The sequence below is a fragment of the Notothenia rossii genome (assembly GCF_949606895.1).
Source record: "Notothenia rossii genome assembly, chromosome: 8".
Lineage (NCBI taxonomy): Eukaryota > Metazoa > Chordata > Actinopteri > Perciformes > Nototheniidae > Notothenia > Notothenia rossii.
The window spans coordinates 29,297,065-29,317,293 of NC_136906.1; the positions used below are offsets into that span (position 1 = coordinate 29,297,065).

General features: G+C 39.6%; 2 protein-coding genes across 2 annotated transcripts in view; one reads left to right on the forward strand and one right to left on the reverse strand.

Annotated features, from left to right (window-relative positions):
* The window catches only part of LOC307016162 (transmembrane protease serine 9-like), a 72,951-nt gene extending 58,475 nt beyond the window's left edge, over positions 1 to 14,476 (forward strand). Inside the window, exons 11-20 of the mRNA XM_079645195.1 lie at positions 1,911 to 1,931; positions 2,440 to 2,602; positions 3,348 to 3,616; positions 4,070 to 4,215; positions 4,838 to 5,099; positions 5,831 to 5,890; positions 7,074 to 7,245; positions 11,081 to 11,334; positions 11,449 to 11,546; positions 12,432 to 14,476. Of these exons, the coding sequence (XP_079501321.1) occupies positions 1,911 to 1,931; positions 2,440 to 2,602; positions 3,348 to 3,616; positions 4,070 to 4,215; positions 4,838 to 5,099; positions 5,831 to 5,890; positions 7,074 to 7,245; positions 11,081 to 11,334; positions 11,449 to 11,546; positions 12,432 to 12,737 (1,751 nt within the window). The 3' untranslated portion in view covers positions 12,738 to 14,476. The remainder of the gene's footprint in view (positions 1 to 1,910; positions 1,932 to 2,439; positions 2,603 to 3,347; positions 3,617 to 4,069; positions 4,216 to 4,837; positions 5,100 to 5,830; positions 5,891 to 7,073; positions 7,246 to 11,080; positions 11,335 to 11,448; positions 11,547 to 12,431) is intronic.
* Positions 14,477 to 15,548: 1,072 nt separating this feature from the next.
* LOC307016771 (uncharacterized protein) lies at positions 15,549 to 19,045 on the reverse strand. Its single transcript, XM_079646088.1, has 5 exons — positions 18,650 to 19,045; positions 17,916 to 17,977; positions 17,720 to 17,830; positions 16,973 to 17,110; positions 15,549 to 15,973 (listed from the first exon to the last, which is right to left on the reverse strand). The coding sequence occupies exons 2-5, from the start codon at positions 17,940 to 17,942 to the stop codon at positions 15,887 to 15,889; spliced, it is 363 nt and encodes a 120-aa protein (XP_079502214.1). The 5' UTR covers positions 17,943 to 17,977; positions 18,650 to 19,045; the 3' UTR covers positions 15,549 to 15,886.
* Positions 19,046 to 20,229: the final 1,184 nt, after the last annotated feature.

A 20,229-nucleotide genomic window follows, 5' to 3' on the forward strand; every position in this document is an offset into this window, starting at 1 on the left:
AATTGTTCATGGTGGAGAAATGTCGTGCTCTAAGAGAAATGTGGCCTTTCTGGTCTCTATGAATGTTTGTATGTATGTTTGACTCAACAATGGAGCCAGTAAAACCAGTTTCGTTGACACCAGACAACATGTTAAGGCCCAGATACACCGGCCAGTCACCTGAGAAGTCACCGACACCGACTGTTGCGTCGCCGGACTCTCCTGCGTATTTGCCGACTTCGCGCACTGGAACACACCGCAAATCCGAGCCGAGCACGTATGAACTGCGTATGCGTGAGTGGCAATAACTCTCCTTACCAGCAGGCGGCGGTAGTGTGTATTCATCATTCAAAAGAGGCAACAACTGGAACAACCGGAAGACAGATAAGAAGAACAGACTCCGTGATATAAACAAACAACAAATAGCGTTTGTCTTTCCATTTTCACTCTCGTCCATTGAAAACATGAACGAACAGGAGCTCCATAAACCGAAACTCTATAAATTCGCTAGCTGAACAGCCAATCAGTGTTATCCCTTTGTCCGACTTCCGGCAGTAAATGGGAGTCGGGCCGAACATGAGCATGGGCACGCACTATTCGGAGTGGTGTGCGCCGCACCGTCGGGTCTTTTCTGCCGACCTGACGCCTTTTCTTGCCGATTCAACATGGGAACACCACCGGAAGTCGGACAAAGGAAGAACACTGATTGGCTGTTCAGCTAGCGAATCAGTGCATGAGAAGCGTTAACGGAAGTGAGGGAGGTAAACAAATGATTTAAAATGGAAGATGGAACACACACGGACGGCTATTTCACCTCATCGGTTTATAGAGCTCCTGTTCGTTCATGTTTTCAATGGACGAGAGTGAAAATGGAAAGAAAAACGCTATTTGTTGTTTGTTTATATCACGGAGTCTGTTCTTCTTCTCTGTCTTCCGGTTGTTGCGGTTGTTGCCTCTTTTGAATGATGAATACACACTACCGCCGCCTGCTGGTAAGGAGAGTTATTGCCACACACGCATACGCAGTTCATATGTGCTCGGCTCGGATTTGCGGCGTGTTCCAGTGCTCAAAGTCGGCAAATACGCAGGAGAGTCCGGCGAAGCAAGTCAACAGTCGGTGTCGGCGACTTCTCAGGTGACTGGCCGGTGTATCTGGGCCTTTACACAACCTTAACTATGTGCAAATGGCAGATGAAAAAACACGCCAACACAACAACTCATAAATAACACACAAAAGAAACAGCAGTGTTTGTCAGGGCTATTATTACTTTGTAGGTATTTTTTATATTGCTGTACTAGATATTTTTCTAAACAGATGTAATGGCAGTACAGATGGTTATATGTTTCCAGTGTGAAGCATGCCGTTGTTTCCAGTGTTCAAACAAACAAACCTGCAGGTATTCATTATATAACACCAGGATGAATACCGGGCGGGGCTCCTCTCTTTTATTTCCCACCCAATTCACTTCATTTAATGTTATTTATTAATATAATTATGTATTCATTGATATAACATAATTTCATACGTGTGTGGGTGTGTGCATATATTTGTATATATATTTACTAATCAAATAAAAGTGATGCCAAAACAAGAAATGAAAGATAAATAAATGTAAAAACATAATTACCAGGTTTTTAAAGCATTATATCTTAAATTGGTGAAAGATTTTTATAAAAGTTGGCTTAAGGGAAATGTAGGATACAGTGCCTGTGTGTATGGTAATAAATGACATGGATATACAATTTAATAATAATCAAATTAATATTATTAAATTTTCCCAGAACAGAAGATAAAAAATTAAAGAAAAGTAGACCGTTCTTTAGTGAGTTAGGCAAACTTGAAATAAAGAATTAATTAAATATCATTATAGAAACATAAGTATGTTCATTCATAACTGTTTCATCAATATGTTTGTTTTTCTATTTTTCAGAGTCTCATTCACAACTAAATGGTAAGTCGAAGTTTTATGGACTTTTTTATTTACTTCCGTTAACACTTTGTGTTATTTTTAACAATTTGCTTGATATATCTTTGCTATTATTTTTGTTCATTCATGTTACAATTCATTCTCTTATAAAACACAACAACTTAAAAAAATGAGACCCCCTGCTAAAGAACAGTGTGTGCTGAACTCAATTACACTCAGCGCCACACATGAGAATGAAATGAGAATCCCACCAGGGCCAGCCTCCAGACACATGCAGTTTATTAAAATACTATTATCTATTCCAAACAAAAACAAAATGTCGTCCACAAAAACGCTAAAAAGTTGCTTAGTCATCATATCATTTACATGTCGTCACTAACAGCCTATAGACTTCTGGCAATCAGATGCACATACAAACCTCAAAATTACAAATGTAACTTTGCAGTCAATCAGAATCAATCAATATGACAACTCGATATAAAACCCGGGAGAGCAGAGGGGCTCACTGTGTTGTGTTGTGTGTCTCTGTCAGAGTGCGGTAAGCCTGCGCTCAACACCAGGATCGTTGGAGGACAGGCGGCGCCTGAGGGCAGCTGGCCCTGGCAGGCCAGCCTGACTCGATCAGGCAATCACTTCTGTGGAGGGTCCCTCATTAACAGTGAATGGGTGCTGACTGCGGCTCATTGCTTCCCAAGGTTTGTCCTATATCCTATAATGAAATGTATTTATGTGACTTAATTCACGAGGAAATATTATTCTAATTTTTAGGTTCATATTTGTATTTTGTTCCTCCACTGTGACATGTCCATGTCCATGTCCATGTCCATGCTTTAATGTTCAGAAAGCTCTTTATTGTTCTCATACTGCCTGTGCTGCAGCACCTCTTTTCACCCTCTGTCTGAAACCAGAGCCCAGTCTGCTCTGATTGGTTAGCTGGCTGGCTCTGATGTAATTGGTCAACCGCTTAGAGATTTCCCGCCCCTTAGCCTATCATGTACAATTTGTTGGAGCGGGGGGTAGTACTGTGAACCCAACCCCAAGCTCTACTTTTTCTGCACAGCTCTTCCAGTTTTAATTCAGATATACTGCTTTTTTTTTATAATAATTGGTCATATTGTTATAGTTTCTGTAATTATGGTACATTTAGTCTTATATCTGGTTTGTGTTATAATTGGTTACATTTATTTTACTTTATAATAGTTTATAAGTACATTTTTTTTAAAGTCTTATTTTATAATTTATTTTAAGCAACGGTAAACCCCAAAGCAAATGCCCTTTACAGTATGTGAAAAATTACTTTACCTGATTCTGATCATTTGAATTTTCATGAATCAATCAATTTATAATTGTTTTAATTTATGTCACTTCACTACGTGAGTTATCATCAGTTCACCATGATATAAGTTTACTAATATTTGTCTTTCTTTTTTAACTCTCCAGTACCGGCACAGACAAACTGATTGTGTATCTGGGTCGCCTAAATCTAGAAGTCGCCAACTCTAACGAGGTGTCGAGGACGGTTACACAGATCATCAATCACCCTGCCTTCAACTCCATTAAGAGCGACAATGACATCTGCCTCCTGAAGCTCTCCTCTCCGGTCACCTTCACCAACTACATCGCTCCCGTGTGCCTGGCAGCCTCGGAGAGCACCTTCTTCAGCGGCACCGACTCCTGGGTCACCGGCTGGGGGGCCATCGCATCTCAAAGTGGGTTCAGAAGGCAACATTTATTTTATTATTGCAAGGTCACAACTCTGCTGTCTAAATGCAACAGACATTTAGATTTCCATTGAGCACTTAACTGAGCACTCATAAGGGTGTCCCAACAAAAAATACATTTCAAAACACTGAAAAATTGCACAAATTACAAAAACGTTTCACAAATGTCAAAATCAAATCAGAAAACTCAAACATATTTCACAAAAACATAAAACAAAAAAAACCTCAAAATATATTTTACGAACCACACATTTAACAAACATTACATTTTGTCAAATGTCATTATGTTATATATAAGGTCGTTTTAACATTATTAGAAACAAAAAAAAAGTTTGATGATAAGTTCAAGCACTGTAATACTTCATAATTGCAGTAGTTGTAATTTTAAAATGCAGTAAAAATGCTGTGCTCTTAAAGAAGTGTGTATTTGTGTCTCTTCAGCTCCTCTTCCATCCCCAAAAAGCCTCATGGAGGTGGAGGTGCCCATCGTGGGGAACAGGCAGTGCAAATGTGACTATCGAATTAATACAATCACAGACAACATGATCTGCGCCGGGCTCCGGGCCGGAGGGAAAGACTCCTGTCAGGTGAGCATCTTTGACCCAACCTTCTCCAATCCTTTCTGTTACACAGTATCTATCTTAAAATGGTGCATGTGTACCCTAATAGACTGGTGTCTGGATGACGTATTTTTGTGGTCTGACCCTGAACTCAGCATCTTACTGTTTCCCTCCACAAAACACATTCATGATACTTGTTTTGGTTCAAGCTCTACATATTCACACCACTTTATGGTTTTTGAAGCATTAATGCAATCAAACAGCTAACATTAGCTGTGAAGGAACAACAGCACAGTCACATGACTTCACCTTTCCTCCGCTAAGCTAAGGGTGGTTAATGTTCGATGACGTTTAGTAGTGTCCTTTAATTTCTTCAACTGTGCTCAGAAATTCACAAATGGGGTATTTTACTGACGTATTTTTATGTAGAACAATAACAAAACGGAACAGTTTTAATGCAGGATCAATACCTTTTAAGTAGGTACTTTAACTAGGCTAGATTTAGCTGATTGCATACTCAAAGAAACGTTACTTGTAGTGGACATTTTTCAGAGTCTGGAATTAATATTTTTACTGCATTCAAGAACCTGAAGACTTTCATATTTGACGTTCCGCAAAGACCCTTTTCTAAATGTGCCTCTCATTACAGGGGGACTCAGGCGGTCCGCTGGTGACTAAGCAGGGCGGCCGCTGGATCCAGGGCGGAGTTGTGAGTTTTGGGGAAGGTTGCGCCTTACCTAATTTCCCAGGAGTCTACTCCAGAGTTTCCCGGTATCAGGCCTGGATCAACAGCCTAATCACCAGCAACCAGCCGGGCTTCGTGACCTTCATATCCACAGGGACTGACAGCGACCTCAGCGTGTCCTGTCCCGGCCTGCCCCCCCTTCCAACCTCCACCCCTACACCCCCACGTGAGTACCTGTCACCTGTCAGTCATTTGCAACAGAAATGTGGAAAAGCCGGATTTAATATGGTTGTTTCATTTTGTTGAAAGATTAGCGTCAATGGTTTTTACAGAGGAGATTTTGGAAATGTCTTTTTCACTCCATTCATTTGAAAAAAACATACTTTACATAAGACCTTCAGAATTTAAATAGGAATACAACTGTACATTTGATTGTATGCAATTACTACTCGATCTCTTGAATGAGATAATACGCATTTTTAGAAAATGGCTTTTAGAGATATATATTGTAAAACTCTTACATGTTGTACACACTACAGGTGAAAGGGTAAACATTTTACTGATAGATTTCACCACAAAACTTTCCTAATAGATAACTTGCATTAAGGCAAATATGTGTTGTATTACAAGTTTTCTGAAATATTAGTGATACATTTTCAAATGATGTATTATTTACTGCTCGCTTTTGAAATGTACACAAATAGAGAAAAACTAAATGTGTATTTGGAATGTTTGCTCTTTTTATAAATTCTGTTTAAGCTTGTTCCACTTTACATTGTAGCTGTATAATTCATACTTTGAAAATTGAAGAATTATGTGTATCATCCACTCCCCCACGAAATTTCACCCTGAAATGTTTGCTGTATTTGGAAACTTTCAAATATTAAGTTCTGTGTAATACTGTGTCTTCAGCGCCTGAGTTTAATATCTTTAAATTTGTATGTTGTGATTGTACAGCAAAGGCCACTTCAAAGCTGCCAAACTCTGGAAAAACCACACCTCAACCTCCACCCACTGGTAGGAGCTTTAGGACTTTATATTCCAACACCATAGTTTACATCTAAAACAAGATTATAGCAGTTTTCCTCAAGTACTGTACTTATGTACATTGAGTATTAGGTATTAACATATATATGTATAATACTTATCTTCTCAGAAGTACTCAAAGTATCCAAACTTTGTTGACATTGACAAATAACAACATAAAACACTCTTATGTAATTGTAAGTGATAAAACTTGCAAATCAGGTATTACTTATGTAATGCTTGTTTTTGGTGAATTTAGGAGAAATGTACCCACATAGAGAATTTTTTTTAAACTATTAGCAACTAATTGTGCATTTTGGAATTTTCTCTTGTGTTACACGTTCAGTATAACGTTGTACCACTTTACATTGAAGCTGTATGTTGTTTACACATGCTAAAATAGGAATTGATTATAGCAGTTTTACTCAAGTACTGTACATAAGTACAATTTAAGGTATTTGTACTTTGAGTATTAACATTGTTTTTGTTAATAGTTAAATAACTAACATGAGTAATTGTGTTGTAGGACACTAAAGTCAAATATAAAAACATTGCTTAAAAATGTGTAAGTTATAGTAAAAATGTGCAATGCATAATGAAATAAAATAAAGATATTTATATCTTTACATATGTAATTCAAGTTAAATGTCCAATAAATGGTCAAATAAAATAATATAGAATACGAATATTTATATTGACATTAGTTAAAGTAAGATTGTGCTGCAAAAACATACAATTAAATAAAGATACTTAAATAAACATAAGTAGTTGAATTAAAATGTCCAATAAAAGATCAAATAAAATGTAAAAGGGTTTGGCTGCTGATGGTTAAGTGAGTCTCTTGGTGAGGGATGAGTTAAGAGTCTGATGGCCACAGGGAGAAATGACTTCCTTTTTGATGGCCACAGGCAGGAATGACTTCATGTGGTGCTCTGTGGAGCATCTTGGTGTAATGAGTTGTTCTCTGAAGCTGCTCTTGTGGATTTATTTTTCAAAAGTTATTAATAAAACTAGGTTTGGTTCAGGTTCATTGCTTTGCTGTTTTTTGTGTTATCTACTGACTAACCCTTTTCCTTTTGTCTTTGTTTTTAGCTGTATGTCTATAGCCGTGTTAAGTGCTTTGAGAGCAACAAGAAACTAACGTTCAGAAATCTGATTGTGATTGTTTCTGCAGCTGTGTTATGTGGCAAAGCCCCGATGAATTCACGTATTGCGGGAGGAAGCTCGGTGGCGACGGCCGGCGAGTGGCCCTGGATGGTGAGTCTGCAGAAGAACGGGAGTCATGTGTGTGGCGGGACTCTGGTGGCCGAGGACGCCGTCTTGAGCAACGCCGAATGCTTCACAAGGTGAGACACCTGGAGGAATGGTTCCGACAAATGACGACCAAAGGTTGTCCAACTTTAGTCGTAAGATGGTCTTTTCAAAGGCTGCATTGTCATTGCTTTGTAACTACAGTGTGCTAAAACCACAGACGTAAGTCTACCCTATACAACAACGCACTGTGTCAATGGTTTTTATATTGGACTTTATGGAAAACGCCTATTTTAAACCAATCAGAGGTTTGGAAGTTTTGAGTTCTCTTCAGTCAGATGTCTAAACAGAACTAGATACAACGTCGGAGGCGGGGCCCCGTTCGTTCCTATGAAAGTGGCACATGAAGCCCGAAATGGAAAGACTACAGATTCAAAAAGTACCCGAGCTGGGCCCATAGAGCATGAGCACTTGAGTTTTCCTTTAGCCCCGACTCCAATCTCCCACTCTTGGTTCCGTCATGGAGAGGGAAAAAACCCTGGATTCTGCATTTGTACAGCTTTTAGACTCTAATGATTTAAATATTGGATAGAAAAGTGTTCGGACTAGGTAGTTTTTTTTAAGCTAGAAAAGAATTATCCGCTGATTTACAGACGTTTCTTTCACAATGTAATTCAATTGGGGAAAAGCATGTTAGGGCCAAAATGACGTAATTGACTGGAAAGTATGTGTAGTACCGCCGTTTGGCCACTTCGAAAATGTGCTTAAACAGCCGGCGCTCTTCCTGGAGGCTTGCTCAGTCCTGGGAATTCGGTGCTCTCTGGGGCGGCACAGCCATCTTTGTAGGAAAATTTTTATAGCAAAGGCAGCCGCTGTCATTTTCTATGCTGAATGACTGAATGATAACTAGATGTTGACTTATGCTGCATAATTAATCTACGGCTATATTTATATATATTTTGCGACAATTTAGGTCTTAAATGAAATGCTCTGTTTCAGGGTTACTGTAGTTCAGCAATTATTTTAGATACTCGCATTAAACAGTCAGCAGTTGGCTTCTACCGTATTGTTGTTACAATCAACAACAATGCCAAGTTAAAATAGTTCCAGTTGAACCAGTAAACCAGTTACTTTACTGGCTGCACAGGTTAGTATACATATTGTGGTCGCAGGTATCCTCAAAAGATGGCCAAACTGCTGTTGATGTTGTCTCTTTTCCTATTCCTTATGGAGTGTTGCAGGGATACCGTATTTCTGTAGGGGAACCTTGAAGTGAGCATATTCCCGGTTCCCTCTGCAAAAATCCAATGGAAATTAGATTTTTGGGTTATTTCAGAAAGTATGCCATGTGGCAAACAAACGATTATGATAGTTGCATGTTTTGCTCAACAGAATAATCCCTTATGTTAACACCACTTTTATAATTCTTCAAAAGTAAAAAGCTAACGTTAGGCTGTACGCAGGAAACATTCGACTGTCACATTACATTACATTACATTACATTGCATTTAGCTGACGCTTTTATCCAAAGCGACTTACAATAAGTGCGTCCGACCAACAAAATACAAACTTGAAGAAAACAGAATCATATAAGTACATCAGGTTTCATAGAGCTAAAACATTTCAAGTGCTACTCAACTGGCTTTAGATAAGCCAGTCCTTTATTAGTATATAAGTGCTTTGTTAATAGTTATATCGCTCGAAGTGGAGTCGAAAGAGATGAGTTTTCAGTCTGCGCCGGAAGATGTGTAAGCTTTCTGCTGTCCTGATGTCAATGGGGAGCTCATTCCACAATTTTGGAGCCAGGATAGCAAACCCACGTGTTTTTGCTGATGGGAACTTGGGTCCCCCTCGCAGTGCGGGTGCAGCGAGCTGTTTGGCTGATGCAGAGCGGAGTGCACGTGCTGGGGTGTACGGTTTAACCATGTCCTGGATGTAGGAAGGGAAAGATCCATTCGCTGCATGGTACGCAAGTACCAGTGTCTTGAAGTGGATTCTAGCAGTTACTGGAAGCCAGTGAAGGGAGCGGAGGAGCGGCGTGGTGTGGGAGAATTTAGGAAGGTTGAAGACCAAACGAGCCGCTGCATTCTGGATGAGCTGCAGAGGTCGGATGGCACATGCAGGTAGACCAGCCAGGACGGAGTTGCAGTAGTCTAGGCGTGAGATGACGAAAGCCTGGACCAGAACCTGCGTCGCTTTCTGGGTCAGCTGGGGACGTATCCTCCTGATGTTGTAAAGCGTTTATCTGCAGCAGCGGGTTGTAGCAGCGACGTTTGCAGTGAAGGACAGTTTGTTATCTAGGGTCACACCCAGATTCCTTGCAGTCTGAGTCGGGGAAACAACAGAGGTGCCGGTGTTGATTGTTAGGTCAAGAGTGGGACAATCTTTTCCCGGAAGGAAAAGCAGTTCAGTCTTGTCAAGGTTGAGCTTGAGGTGGTGAGCAGACATCCACTGAGAGATGTCAGCTAGACGACCTGGGTCTCTGAGCGGGGAAAGGACAGAATTAATTGGGTGTCGTCAGCGTAGCAGTGGTATGAAAAACCATGCGGGCTAATGACTTATCCGAGCGAGTTTGTCTTCAAGGAGACGAGGAGGGGACCAAGAACAGAGCCCTGAGGGACCCCTGTAGTTAATTGACAAGGGTCGGACTCGGACCCTCTCCAAGTTACCCTGTATGTGCGGTCTTTGAGGTATGAGGTGAGGAGGGAAAGTGCAGAGCCTGAAACTCCAAGTTCTTGGAGAGTGCGAAGGAGGATCTGATGATTCACCATGTCGAATGCAGCAGACAGGTCCAAAAGGATGATGACAGAGGAGAGAGAGGCTGCTTTAGCAGTGTGCAGTTCCTCAGAGACAGCAAGGAGGGCAGTTTCTGTTGAGTGACCTGCTTTGAAACCAGACTGGTGCGGATCCAGAAGGTTGTTCTGATGGAGATAACAGGAGAGTTGTTTAAAGACAGCGCGTTCAAGTGTTTTAGACAGGAACGGGAGGAGAGAGACAGGCCTGTAGTTTATAACATCAGACGGGTTGAGAGTGGGTTTCTTTAGGAGAGGGTTTACTCTTGCCTCCTTGAGACTGTTTGGAAAGTGACCAGAAGTTAGAGAAGTGTTGATGAAATGGGTGAGAAACGGTAGAATATCAGGAGCGATTGTCTGAAGGAGGTTTGAAGGGATAGGGTCCAGAGGACAGGTGGTAGGACGGGCAGAGGTAATGAGGGTAAGAACCTCACTTGGAGAGAGAGGGGAGAAGGAGGTCAGTGTGTGGGTGAAAGGAGGGTCTGGTGACCCAGTGGTGAGTAAAGGTGAGTCAGAAAAAGAAGAGCGAATATCATCAACCTTTTTTTCAAAGTGGTTAACAAAGTCGCTTGACAGAAGGGAGGAGGGGAAAGGGGCTTTGGGGGGGTCCAAGAGGGTGGAGAAGATGGAAAATCGTTTTTTGGGATTGGAATAGGAAGATTGGATCTTATCTTGAAAGAAAGCGCTTTTTGCCTGAGAGATGGAAGCAGAGAAAGAGGAGAGGAGAGCCTGATAGGTTAGGAGGTCGTCATGGTGTTTGGATTTCCACCATTTCTGCTCTGCTGCCCGAAGGATGGTTGTTTTAGCACGCAGTGCGTCATTTAGCCAGGGAGCAGGAGGGGACTGACGAGCCAAACATGGCAACGCTAAGCTAAACTACGGTTATCGCTAGGATAAAGATGGCTAATGTTCAGGGGGGTTACATTAAGTATTCACATTTAGACAATAGTGAGCTACCCGCTTTTAAGACAAGCTTTAGAAATTCACAAAGAACATATTTACCGATGTATTTTATGTCATTAAACAAACAAATCTCTGAAGCTTATTTTAAGCATTTAACCAAAATGTTTTAACTAATTTCAGGGTTTTAGGACTCATTCTGCAAGTCAATATTGAGTTCATGTTTTATCTCCCACAGTTCCCCCTCAGCGTCTGATTGGACCGTTGTGTTGGGTCGGCTGAAACAGAACGGTTCCAACCCCTTTGAGGTGGAAAGGAACGTGTCAAACATCACTCTGAGCACGATGACGGGGTCTAATGTAGCCGTGCTGCACCTGCACACCAAGCCCACCCTGTCCGACTACATCCAGCCCATCTGCATGGACAATGGACGGACCTTTTCCGTGGGAACGTCCTGCTGGGTTGCTGGTTGGAGCTCTGCGAAAGGAGGAGGTGAGATTAAACATTTGCACACTAATATAGGCACTTACAAAGTGCCTCAAGTCCAGGTTTTAGCAATTTAGATGTTTAATTTCCCATCTTTTTTTTTGTTCTTCCACTCTTCAGAAAAACAAGTCCTGCAGGAGTTTAAGACCTCTGTGGAAAATTGTGGGAACGCGTCGTCGAGTGACATTTTATGTACCGGCACTTTTACACTGGATCCAGTAAGTTATTTATTTTTTCTTTCTTTATGTAGTTAGCCTATATTTCTGTGTTGCTCAATATTTTAATTTAGGAGATTATTTCACTTTCATATGCTTTTTCAGTTTTATCAATGTGTTTTAGGGTCTTTTAACATTGGACACTTAAAAAATTACATTGGAAACACAAGTTGAACATTTTTAAAATATGCTCCATAACAAAGCTGTCTACAAGCAATACACTATTTCTACAAGCCGTAATAAGGTATTGTTTGTGCAGCACATCAGAACGGGGATTCATACAAAACTACTGCTTATATTCAAGTACGCAGACTATCAAAACTATACTCGCATGTCGGCTTAGGTGGTATTTTCCTTTATTCTATAAGCACACATCAAGGAGTATGTGAATATTCATATATCGTCTTTTGATTAATATCTACATAATTAAATACATAAAGATTTTTATTTTATTTTATGTGATTTACTTTTTGTACCCTACAGTATCGTATAGTTAGTTTTTTTAATAGCTAGTTAGTCATTTTATATATCACGACTGGCATAGCACAGTTGCACATTTGCAGAAATAAATAGTTAAATAAATAAAAAGAGTTAATGGATGACATACAAATGTTTTTTATTGTGTAGTACAAAAATGCAAACATGTATTTTATTTCCTTTGATGCATAGCTTCTAAAGCGATGATTGAGAGTGGTATCTTTTTATAAAAGTGTATGTAGTCACGTAGGCTGTTGATTGGCTTTGATTTTAATTAAGAGGTAGTAATGAAGTAGTTAGGGTTAGGTTTCTTTTTAATTATATATAAGATTATCAGCAAGACAATCAGCAGCTTACTGAGGTAATATTGTTTCACACTCCCTCCTAAATGTTGTGTGTCTGTGTGTTCAGACTGACTCTGGCGGTCCGATGATGTGTAAGCAGGACGGCTCCTGGTTCCAGGCAGTGGTGCTCTCAGCTGAAAGCACTGCCAATAAGACCAGAACAAAAGCAGCAGCAGTGAAGGAAAATACAAAACTCAGCCGCTTCAAGAGCTTCCTGGCTTCAAATGTGGGCTTCTTATCTTCAGGCAACTCCAGCAACGCCACCGCTGCCCCCACGCTGCCCACCAACAGCGGGGCGAGCCCTGCTCTCTGCCCCCTCTTCTTCCTCCTCCATCTCCTCATCTTCTCCACCTGTCTCCGACTCTTTTTGTAGAAAGCTCAAACTTTGTAAATTGTGATTTACATGATGTGGCGATCACAAATGAATGTAATCTTTAATTAATTAATTACTTAATTTAAGAGAAGATTTAGCTCAAAGCTGCATCTATGACTTAATTTTGTGAGCACTTGGCGTAGAGAGGTAGTTAAATCAGACATCCGGGGGGCAATAACAACTTAAGGAGCTGCAATAAGCACAGCAATGCAAAAATAAATCCTATCAGAGGCTAATTTCTGTTTAAACAATCCTTATTCAACTGCAGGGTACATGTTGCAGAAACCTCCTATTTTAAGGAAGGAAAGGAAGAGTTCAACACTGTGTCCACACAGCGTCTCTTTCTGAGCGCTTTTTTTCATTTATGTCTGCTCTAGAAACCAACACTACTTTTCTCGCTGAGCTAAACAACCTTTGAACCGTTGTTTTTCTTATTGAAACACAAAAATAATGACGTCACTTTAAGACAATTAGAGGAGTTAGACGTGTTGCCGACATCTGTAGAGAAATCTAAAGATGTTATTTTGGGAAATGAAGAATAACTCCAAAGCAGGAGATAGAAGAAAGTTAGCGGGCTGACATACTAGTTAGCATTTTGTAGGTTTTGTTGAGCATAAAGAGAACGGCCATACAGGTTAAAAAACGCTTGCTCAATCTACTTCAAACATTATTTGCTACCTTGGTGTTTTTGTGGATAACAACAGTCATGGAAAGAGAAAATATATATTTTTTGAACTGCATAAGTAAGTAAAGACACGCACTGTAAATATAGAGAAATAATACCACACTTTTATGAAAAAATATATAATGAAGATGTAAAAACTCTGGGCACTATAAGGTACAGGATTGGTGGATTATTTTTTTCTTTTTCTTAGAGTTCCCAACCCTGAGGGTTTTACATAAAGCAACATTTTAAATATTTGTAAGGAAATGTGTGCATGTACAGAGATACATTTCTAAAAGAAAGTTAAAAATAAACTTTTAAATGTGAATTACTTTGAAGGAGATTAACCTGAAGCGAGCTTCACTGCTCTATCACAAAATAAAACATGTTTACATTCATTTTGTGATCCTGTACGCTAACTGCTCCAGTCTAAAAATGAAGAATTGTTTGAGCTGCACTGAAAAACAGTCTAGTACGGTTTATGAAGCTATGGACCATACGGCTATATGCACGTTTTTTTATTATTATTTTTTTAATCACTACAATAATGAAATGTGTGAAATCTTTGTAATATATAATCTTCTACGTACCGAGTAATATTTTGTGAGAACTTTATAATTGTTTATCCTCAAAGTGACATTTATGATGGATCCAGATATAACACACATGGCCTTCTTTTACATCTTTTACAAAGACGTCAACTCCAACTGACGTAGAAGCAGATGGTGTATATTGATACAATTGGACGGATTATTGAACAAATGTAAGATTTAAGGAACACTGAGAGCCCTTGTCTACCTCATAATATCATGGAGCTAACATGTCAACATCTATAAAAAACATTTGCTCTTAAAATACTTCAGCTGCACTTTTCATGGATCATAAGTCTGCCAAGTCTTGCCGTGGATTACACATGCTCTTTAACTGTGAAATAATTGTAAAAATTTTTTTGATTTGATGCGATAATGACCTTTTTGAAATATTTCTGTGTTTTCTTTACAAACATCCTGAAGCATATTAATAATTCTCTTTATTGTTTTGGTTCATATCGAGATGATTAAATACATAATGAAAATGTGTTGTTGTGAGTTCATCTCTGGTGCGCTACATTTTCACTTAATTATACAAATAAAAAGATTCTGAGCCCACCCGAGAAAACCACCATTTACAGGTTGGGGTCAGTAAAAAATGTGGATAGATAAATTGTTGCCTATAATAGATCAATAAATAAATAAGGGTTTGATGAAGGAGCATGGTTAAAGGGGCCCTGTTAGGCTCCAATAGATGAGAGTAACACCTACGTCACTTCCGGGCGAAAAGTACGGCCCCGCCCACTTTTGGGGGGAAACAACGCTGTCATTTGAATGGCGGTCAATAGAAATTCTGATTTTTGTCTTTCAATCCGATCAGAAATGGAAAACCGTGGATTTTTGGATCTTCAAAGAGCCCGATTACGATGGCCAGTTAGGCAAACAATTACATGAAATCATTTGAAATCGACAATTGGGCTCGATATATGGTTAAATTAAAATCAGTAGGCGAGGCTGTAATTTTCGCCGGCTGACTCTCTCATGACCGAGGCGGAAAATAATAGTTTTATCATGCCAAAAAGCTCCTGTGTCGTTTATTGCACCACAAACATTAAAACAAATCCAGAGTTACGTGTTTCTGTACTTCCTCTAAGAAGAAAGGACAGTAAAAGAAGAGCTCTGTGGCTTCAGGCTTGATCACCATTCAAATGACAGCGTTGGTTTCCCCCAAAAGTGGGCGGGGCCGTAAAGTGACGTAGATGTTACGCTCATCTATGGACATCGATCGCCTACTGCTATATTTAACCATATATCGAGCCCGATCGTCGATTTCCAATGATTTAATGTAATTGTTCGCCTGTCTGGCCATTGCTCTTAAAAGATCCAAAAATCCACGGTTGTCCCATTTAGTCACAAATAGTTCAAAGTATTCAGTGAGAGAGGATAAAAGGATAAAAAACTCCATTCTGCTATGTAATCCTGAGTCAATGGATATCAATATACTACTGTATATCAAATTATAGCACATGTAAAGTAGATTAATAGTTAACGGATAAAGGAACTAAAGAGGAAATTTCATTTTTTGGCTGATATAATAATTAAATATGTAAAAATCAATGAACTTCAACACACTGATTTAATCTGTTTCACAAACCTACCAGGTTAAAAAAATACCAAAGGTACCCAAGTTTAGAGAATGAGAATAAAACACTTTGACACAGTCTTCAACATGTGAAAGCTAAAACGAGTTCTGCTGAGTAACACAATAATTTTCAGTCTTTTAAAAAAAAAATGTAAAAGGGCAAAAGAAAAAAGAGAAATAGTCCTGGGTAAAGATGCTGACCATGAGCGCCTCTGATTCAAGTCCTTCCCAGTCACTTTCCTCCCTTGGTTCCTGTTATCTCTCCACTGTAAACTCTAACAATGTCCCTGTGGCATTAGTGCACCAGCATCCTTCACTTGATCCTGATCTCGAAGCAGAGGCAGTTGCAGGACTCACACTCCGGGGGCTGACAGGTGCAGGCGCAGTCCCAACATGCACACTGTGGGGAAACATACGAGACACAGGAGTTCACAATAAGATAAATATAAAAGCTCTGTATGGTAAGCTTTTTGCCTAGGGGGGCTAGAATAGAAAGTAGTGTGTGTGTGTGTGTGTGTGTGTGTGTGTGTGTGTGTGTGTGTGTGTGTGTGTGTGTGTGTGTGTGTGTGTGTGTGTGTGTGTGTGTGTGTGTGTGTGTGTGTGTGTGTGTGTGTGTGTGTGTGTGTGTGTGTGTGTGTGTGTGTGTGTGTGTGTGTGTGTGTGTGTGTGGGGAGTTTGCCCGTTTAGGACACTAGAAGCAGAATCTATAAACTCCATAAGAACCCATTTCTCACAAGCCACATACAGAACGTACTGACACTACAATCAGTCTCATCTCAGGCAGACCAATCAGGTGAAACTTGACTTTGTTCAAGACCGATTTGTGTGATTTGTTTGTCTCAAGAGTTTGACCCTTTAGAATCAGAATCAGAAACAGGTTCATGTATTTCCAAGTAGGTTTACACATACAAGGAAGTTGCTTTGGTGTTTAGGATGCATACATACAACACAATAAGAGAATGTAAGAAAAAGACCATGGAGTGTTTTCACAGACTTATTTGAGCTGCAAACAGTTGATAAAAATACCAATTTAAAGAGAAAAGGAAAGCTTTTTGAAAATATACACATTGGTTTTAAGTCTTTGCATGTCAGAGAGACATACATACATAAGTGGCTAGCAAGGACAGGAAAGGGTAAATCCAATTTACGTAGATTTTTATTGCAGAACCGGAACTAAAATGAACCAATGTTTGCCTCTAATGCTGTGGAAACTAGTCAAGTCTGAGTATTTTAATAGCCAGAAATCTCAAATTTGCATGAAGTAAGGCCCCTATTTACAAAGCCGTATGCAAAGATTAACTATTTAACATAATACAATAACAGTATGCTCAGCAGGAATGTGAAGAATTCATGATTACACCAGTAGTTATACTGTGTGCAGTATGTGGCGGTGACTTACAGAAGGAGAAGGGCAGGAAACGGCCCGACATGAGCGCAGGGTCGGCAGGCGACAGTCACACATCTCTGCTAAACTCTTACACTGCGCACATATGGACATTTCTGGACAGCAGTTACAGCACTTTGAAGAGCACCGGTCCTTTGAGAGAGAGAGAAAAAACATAATCACTTTCCACACTCCGTACAGATAACACTTAACACTTATTAAGCTGCGCATTACCTAATCGACTACAAACTGTGTTCAGGTGAGTTTTTTTTGTTTTCTTTTACACGCAAACTTTAGATATTGAGGGTTGTGTACAAAAGATGAATGTAGATGTTTCTTTACTTAACTCTATATGATAATAAAACCCTTGAATCTTAAGATTAGATGCAGCATTGCCTACATGTTGTGTCCCTGTTAAATAAGTTATAAATGATAATTAACCACTCTTAAGCCAGACCCTTTTTCTCAAATGTTACAATCACACCTGATAAAGAACTCAAATTATCTCAGATATCTTTCCTATAGTATTGAAAGCCTGAATAGATAGATTTGCAGATAATTAATAGCTGTGTTAGGAGAGCAAGGCTTGTCTGGTGCTGCATTTCAAACACCAGAGGGAGCCAACATCAAAGCCTTTACAACTTTAGCATAGTCCACTTTAATTACAGTTCCTAATGCGTCTACCTTTAGTGCAGGTTAAAGGTAACAACACGTATTCATTTTACATTTTACAAACTGCAGTAAGGGTAACAGGGCACCAACCTTTAGGCAGTATCTGATCCACAGCCCGATCCCCAGGACGATCATGTAGAGGCTCAGAGTGATCATCAGCACGGCAGGCAGAGGGATGGAGAGCTCCCAAATAGGCAGCACCTGAGGAACAGGACCAATGAAATATATAAGGACATGTCACTGAGCAGAGATTAGTGTATATTAATAAATCAGCATTTATTCTTACTGGCATCGTCTCTTCCTGAGAAGACATCTTTAACTGTCACAAGGCTCACATCTCTGGGGAATCTGGCAGGAGAAGAATAACAGATAGAACAGATACATTTATTTTGGCTTTAAAAAATCTCTTTAATTTTCTTCATGTGAAATGTTTAGTATATCTATAATTCTAAAGCATGTGCAGGTTTCTCAATGTTCTGTACTGTATTGTTCTTTTCTCTACAACATACAGTATGTGTAACAGCTGTAGTTACATTTCAGATATATATTAGATCATAAAACGAGATGAGCTCATACAATTCCACCAGCTTAAATGAGCTTGACCTGTAACAACCTTTTACAGTCTCTATGGTAACTAACAACATTAAAATGCTGGTCAGCAATGTCTCAATAATAATCTAATGTATAATGCAATACTTATATATGCACAATCAGTACTTCTACTTTCAATATGTTAAGGACATTTAGCTGATTATACTTCTGTTCTTATACCTGAGTCATTTTAGTCACACCAAAATACTCCAAAATACTTATCTATGTAAAAGTACACAAGTAAGTTAACTGTGGCCATAAAAAGGACTCAAGTATTTGTAGTAGGGGGGTCCCTTTGATGGGACAAAGTTGTTTTAAATGTTCGTGAAAGAAAGAAAAATACATTAATTGTATGTTTTATAAAAATGAACAAAGAATAACGTTACAGGAGAAGCATTAGCTAACAATGCTAATGTGCTAATGTCTCACCGTTCTGAATGGTCCTGTACTTTCATAAATACGCCTTGTGTAATTAATATAAACGCTGGTATATGTGAAGTAAAGTCACATCACCATGTTACACTTTTGTATAAAAGTGTAAAACTAAGAGCAAAGCCTACATGTGAAAACAAACGGGATGAGCTTCGGCGGAAGCTGCTGCGTTGCCATGGAGTCAGAAGGGTCTTCTTCTTCTTTTTGTTTAATGGCGGGTGGCACCACCGCCACCTACTATGCTGGAGTGGGAAAAATTCAGTGAGCTACAAGTAAGAAAAAATAAAGAAAAATAACACAATTAAAAAACAAAAAGAAAACGAAATCCTCTTCATCAACCCAGTACTTTTGAAGAACTAAAATAAAGCTTTAAAGTTGTCCTTGTCGCAACTCAACAGGTTCTTAAGATTTAACATTACTACTCCACATTTCTTTAGCTTTCTCTTCAGTTTTTCTCTGTATGTTTTATATCTGGCAGTGACAGTCAGATAACATGTTTGGCCGTTTCTTCGTCTAAGCCACATTCACATGCTCCTGGTTGATGTTTCCCAATTAAATGCATTGTTTTAATCCTGTGTGCCCTAATCTCAGTCTTGTAATAATGTGTTGCTATTTCCTATTGTTTTAAAACCTCCCACTTTTTCCTGTTGGCTATTTTATAAAACAGTAGTCCTTTTTTCCCTTCATCCCACTGCTTTTGCCTCCATGATATGTTTCCGTATTATTGCTTCAGCTCGATTTTTACTAAAACATAGCTTCTATAATTCTCTCCTGCTTAAGGGCTTGTTTTGCTAAAGAGTCAGCTATTTCATTTCCCTTGACACTGTCAATCACCCCATTCTGATTGACAAGCTAAAAGCAATTGGTTTTGATAATCTATCGGTGAGCTGGATGCAATCCTACCTGGAGGGGAGAGAACAGATGGTGGAGGTAAACGGTACTCTGTCCCCCCCCCCCCCCCCCCTCCCAGTGAGCTGTGGTGTTCCACAAGGAAGCATATTAGGTCCGTTACTGTTCCTAATTTATGCAAATGACATGTCATCAGCATGTGACTGCAACTTGTTCCTGTTCGCGGACGACTCAGCCCTGCTGGTCTCTGACAGGAGCAGATTGCAGGTTGAAAAAACCCTCAGCTCCGAGCTCGGCAGAATCTGCACCTGGCTCGCCGATAATAAATTATCATTACACCTGGGTAAAACAGAGTCCATTGTCTTCGGTTCGAAACATAATCTCAGCAAATCCGACGACTTCTCAGTTGCAGTGGGTGACATTATTGTCACAAGTAAGAAGGAAATGACATACCTAGGATGTATTCTGGAGGCAAACCTCTCCTGTGACAAAATGGCATCCAATGTAATAAAAAAAGTCAATCAAAGAACTAGATTCCTATTCCGGATCTCTTCTCTGGTAAACAAAAGCACCCTGAGAACTCTGGCAGGAGCACTCATTCAAGGGTACTATGAATATGCTTGCACGTTATGGTACCATAGCACCTCCAAGGCGCTAAAAATAAAACTTCAAACATCACAAAATAAACTGGTCAGACTACTGCTTGAACTTTCATCTAGAACCCACCT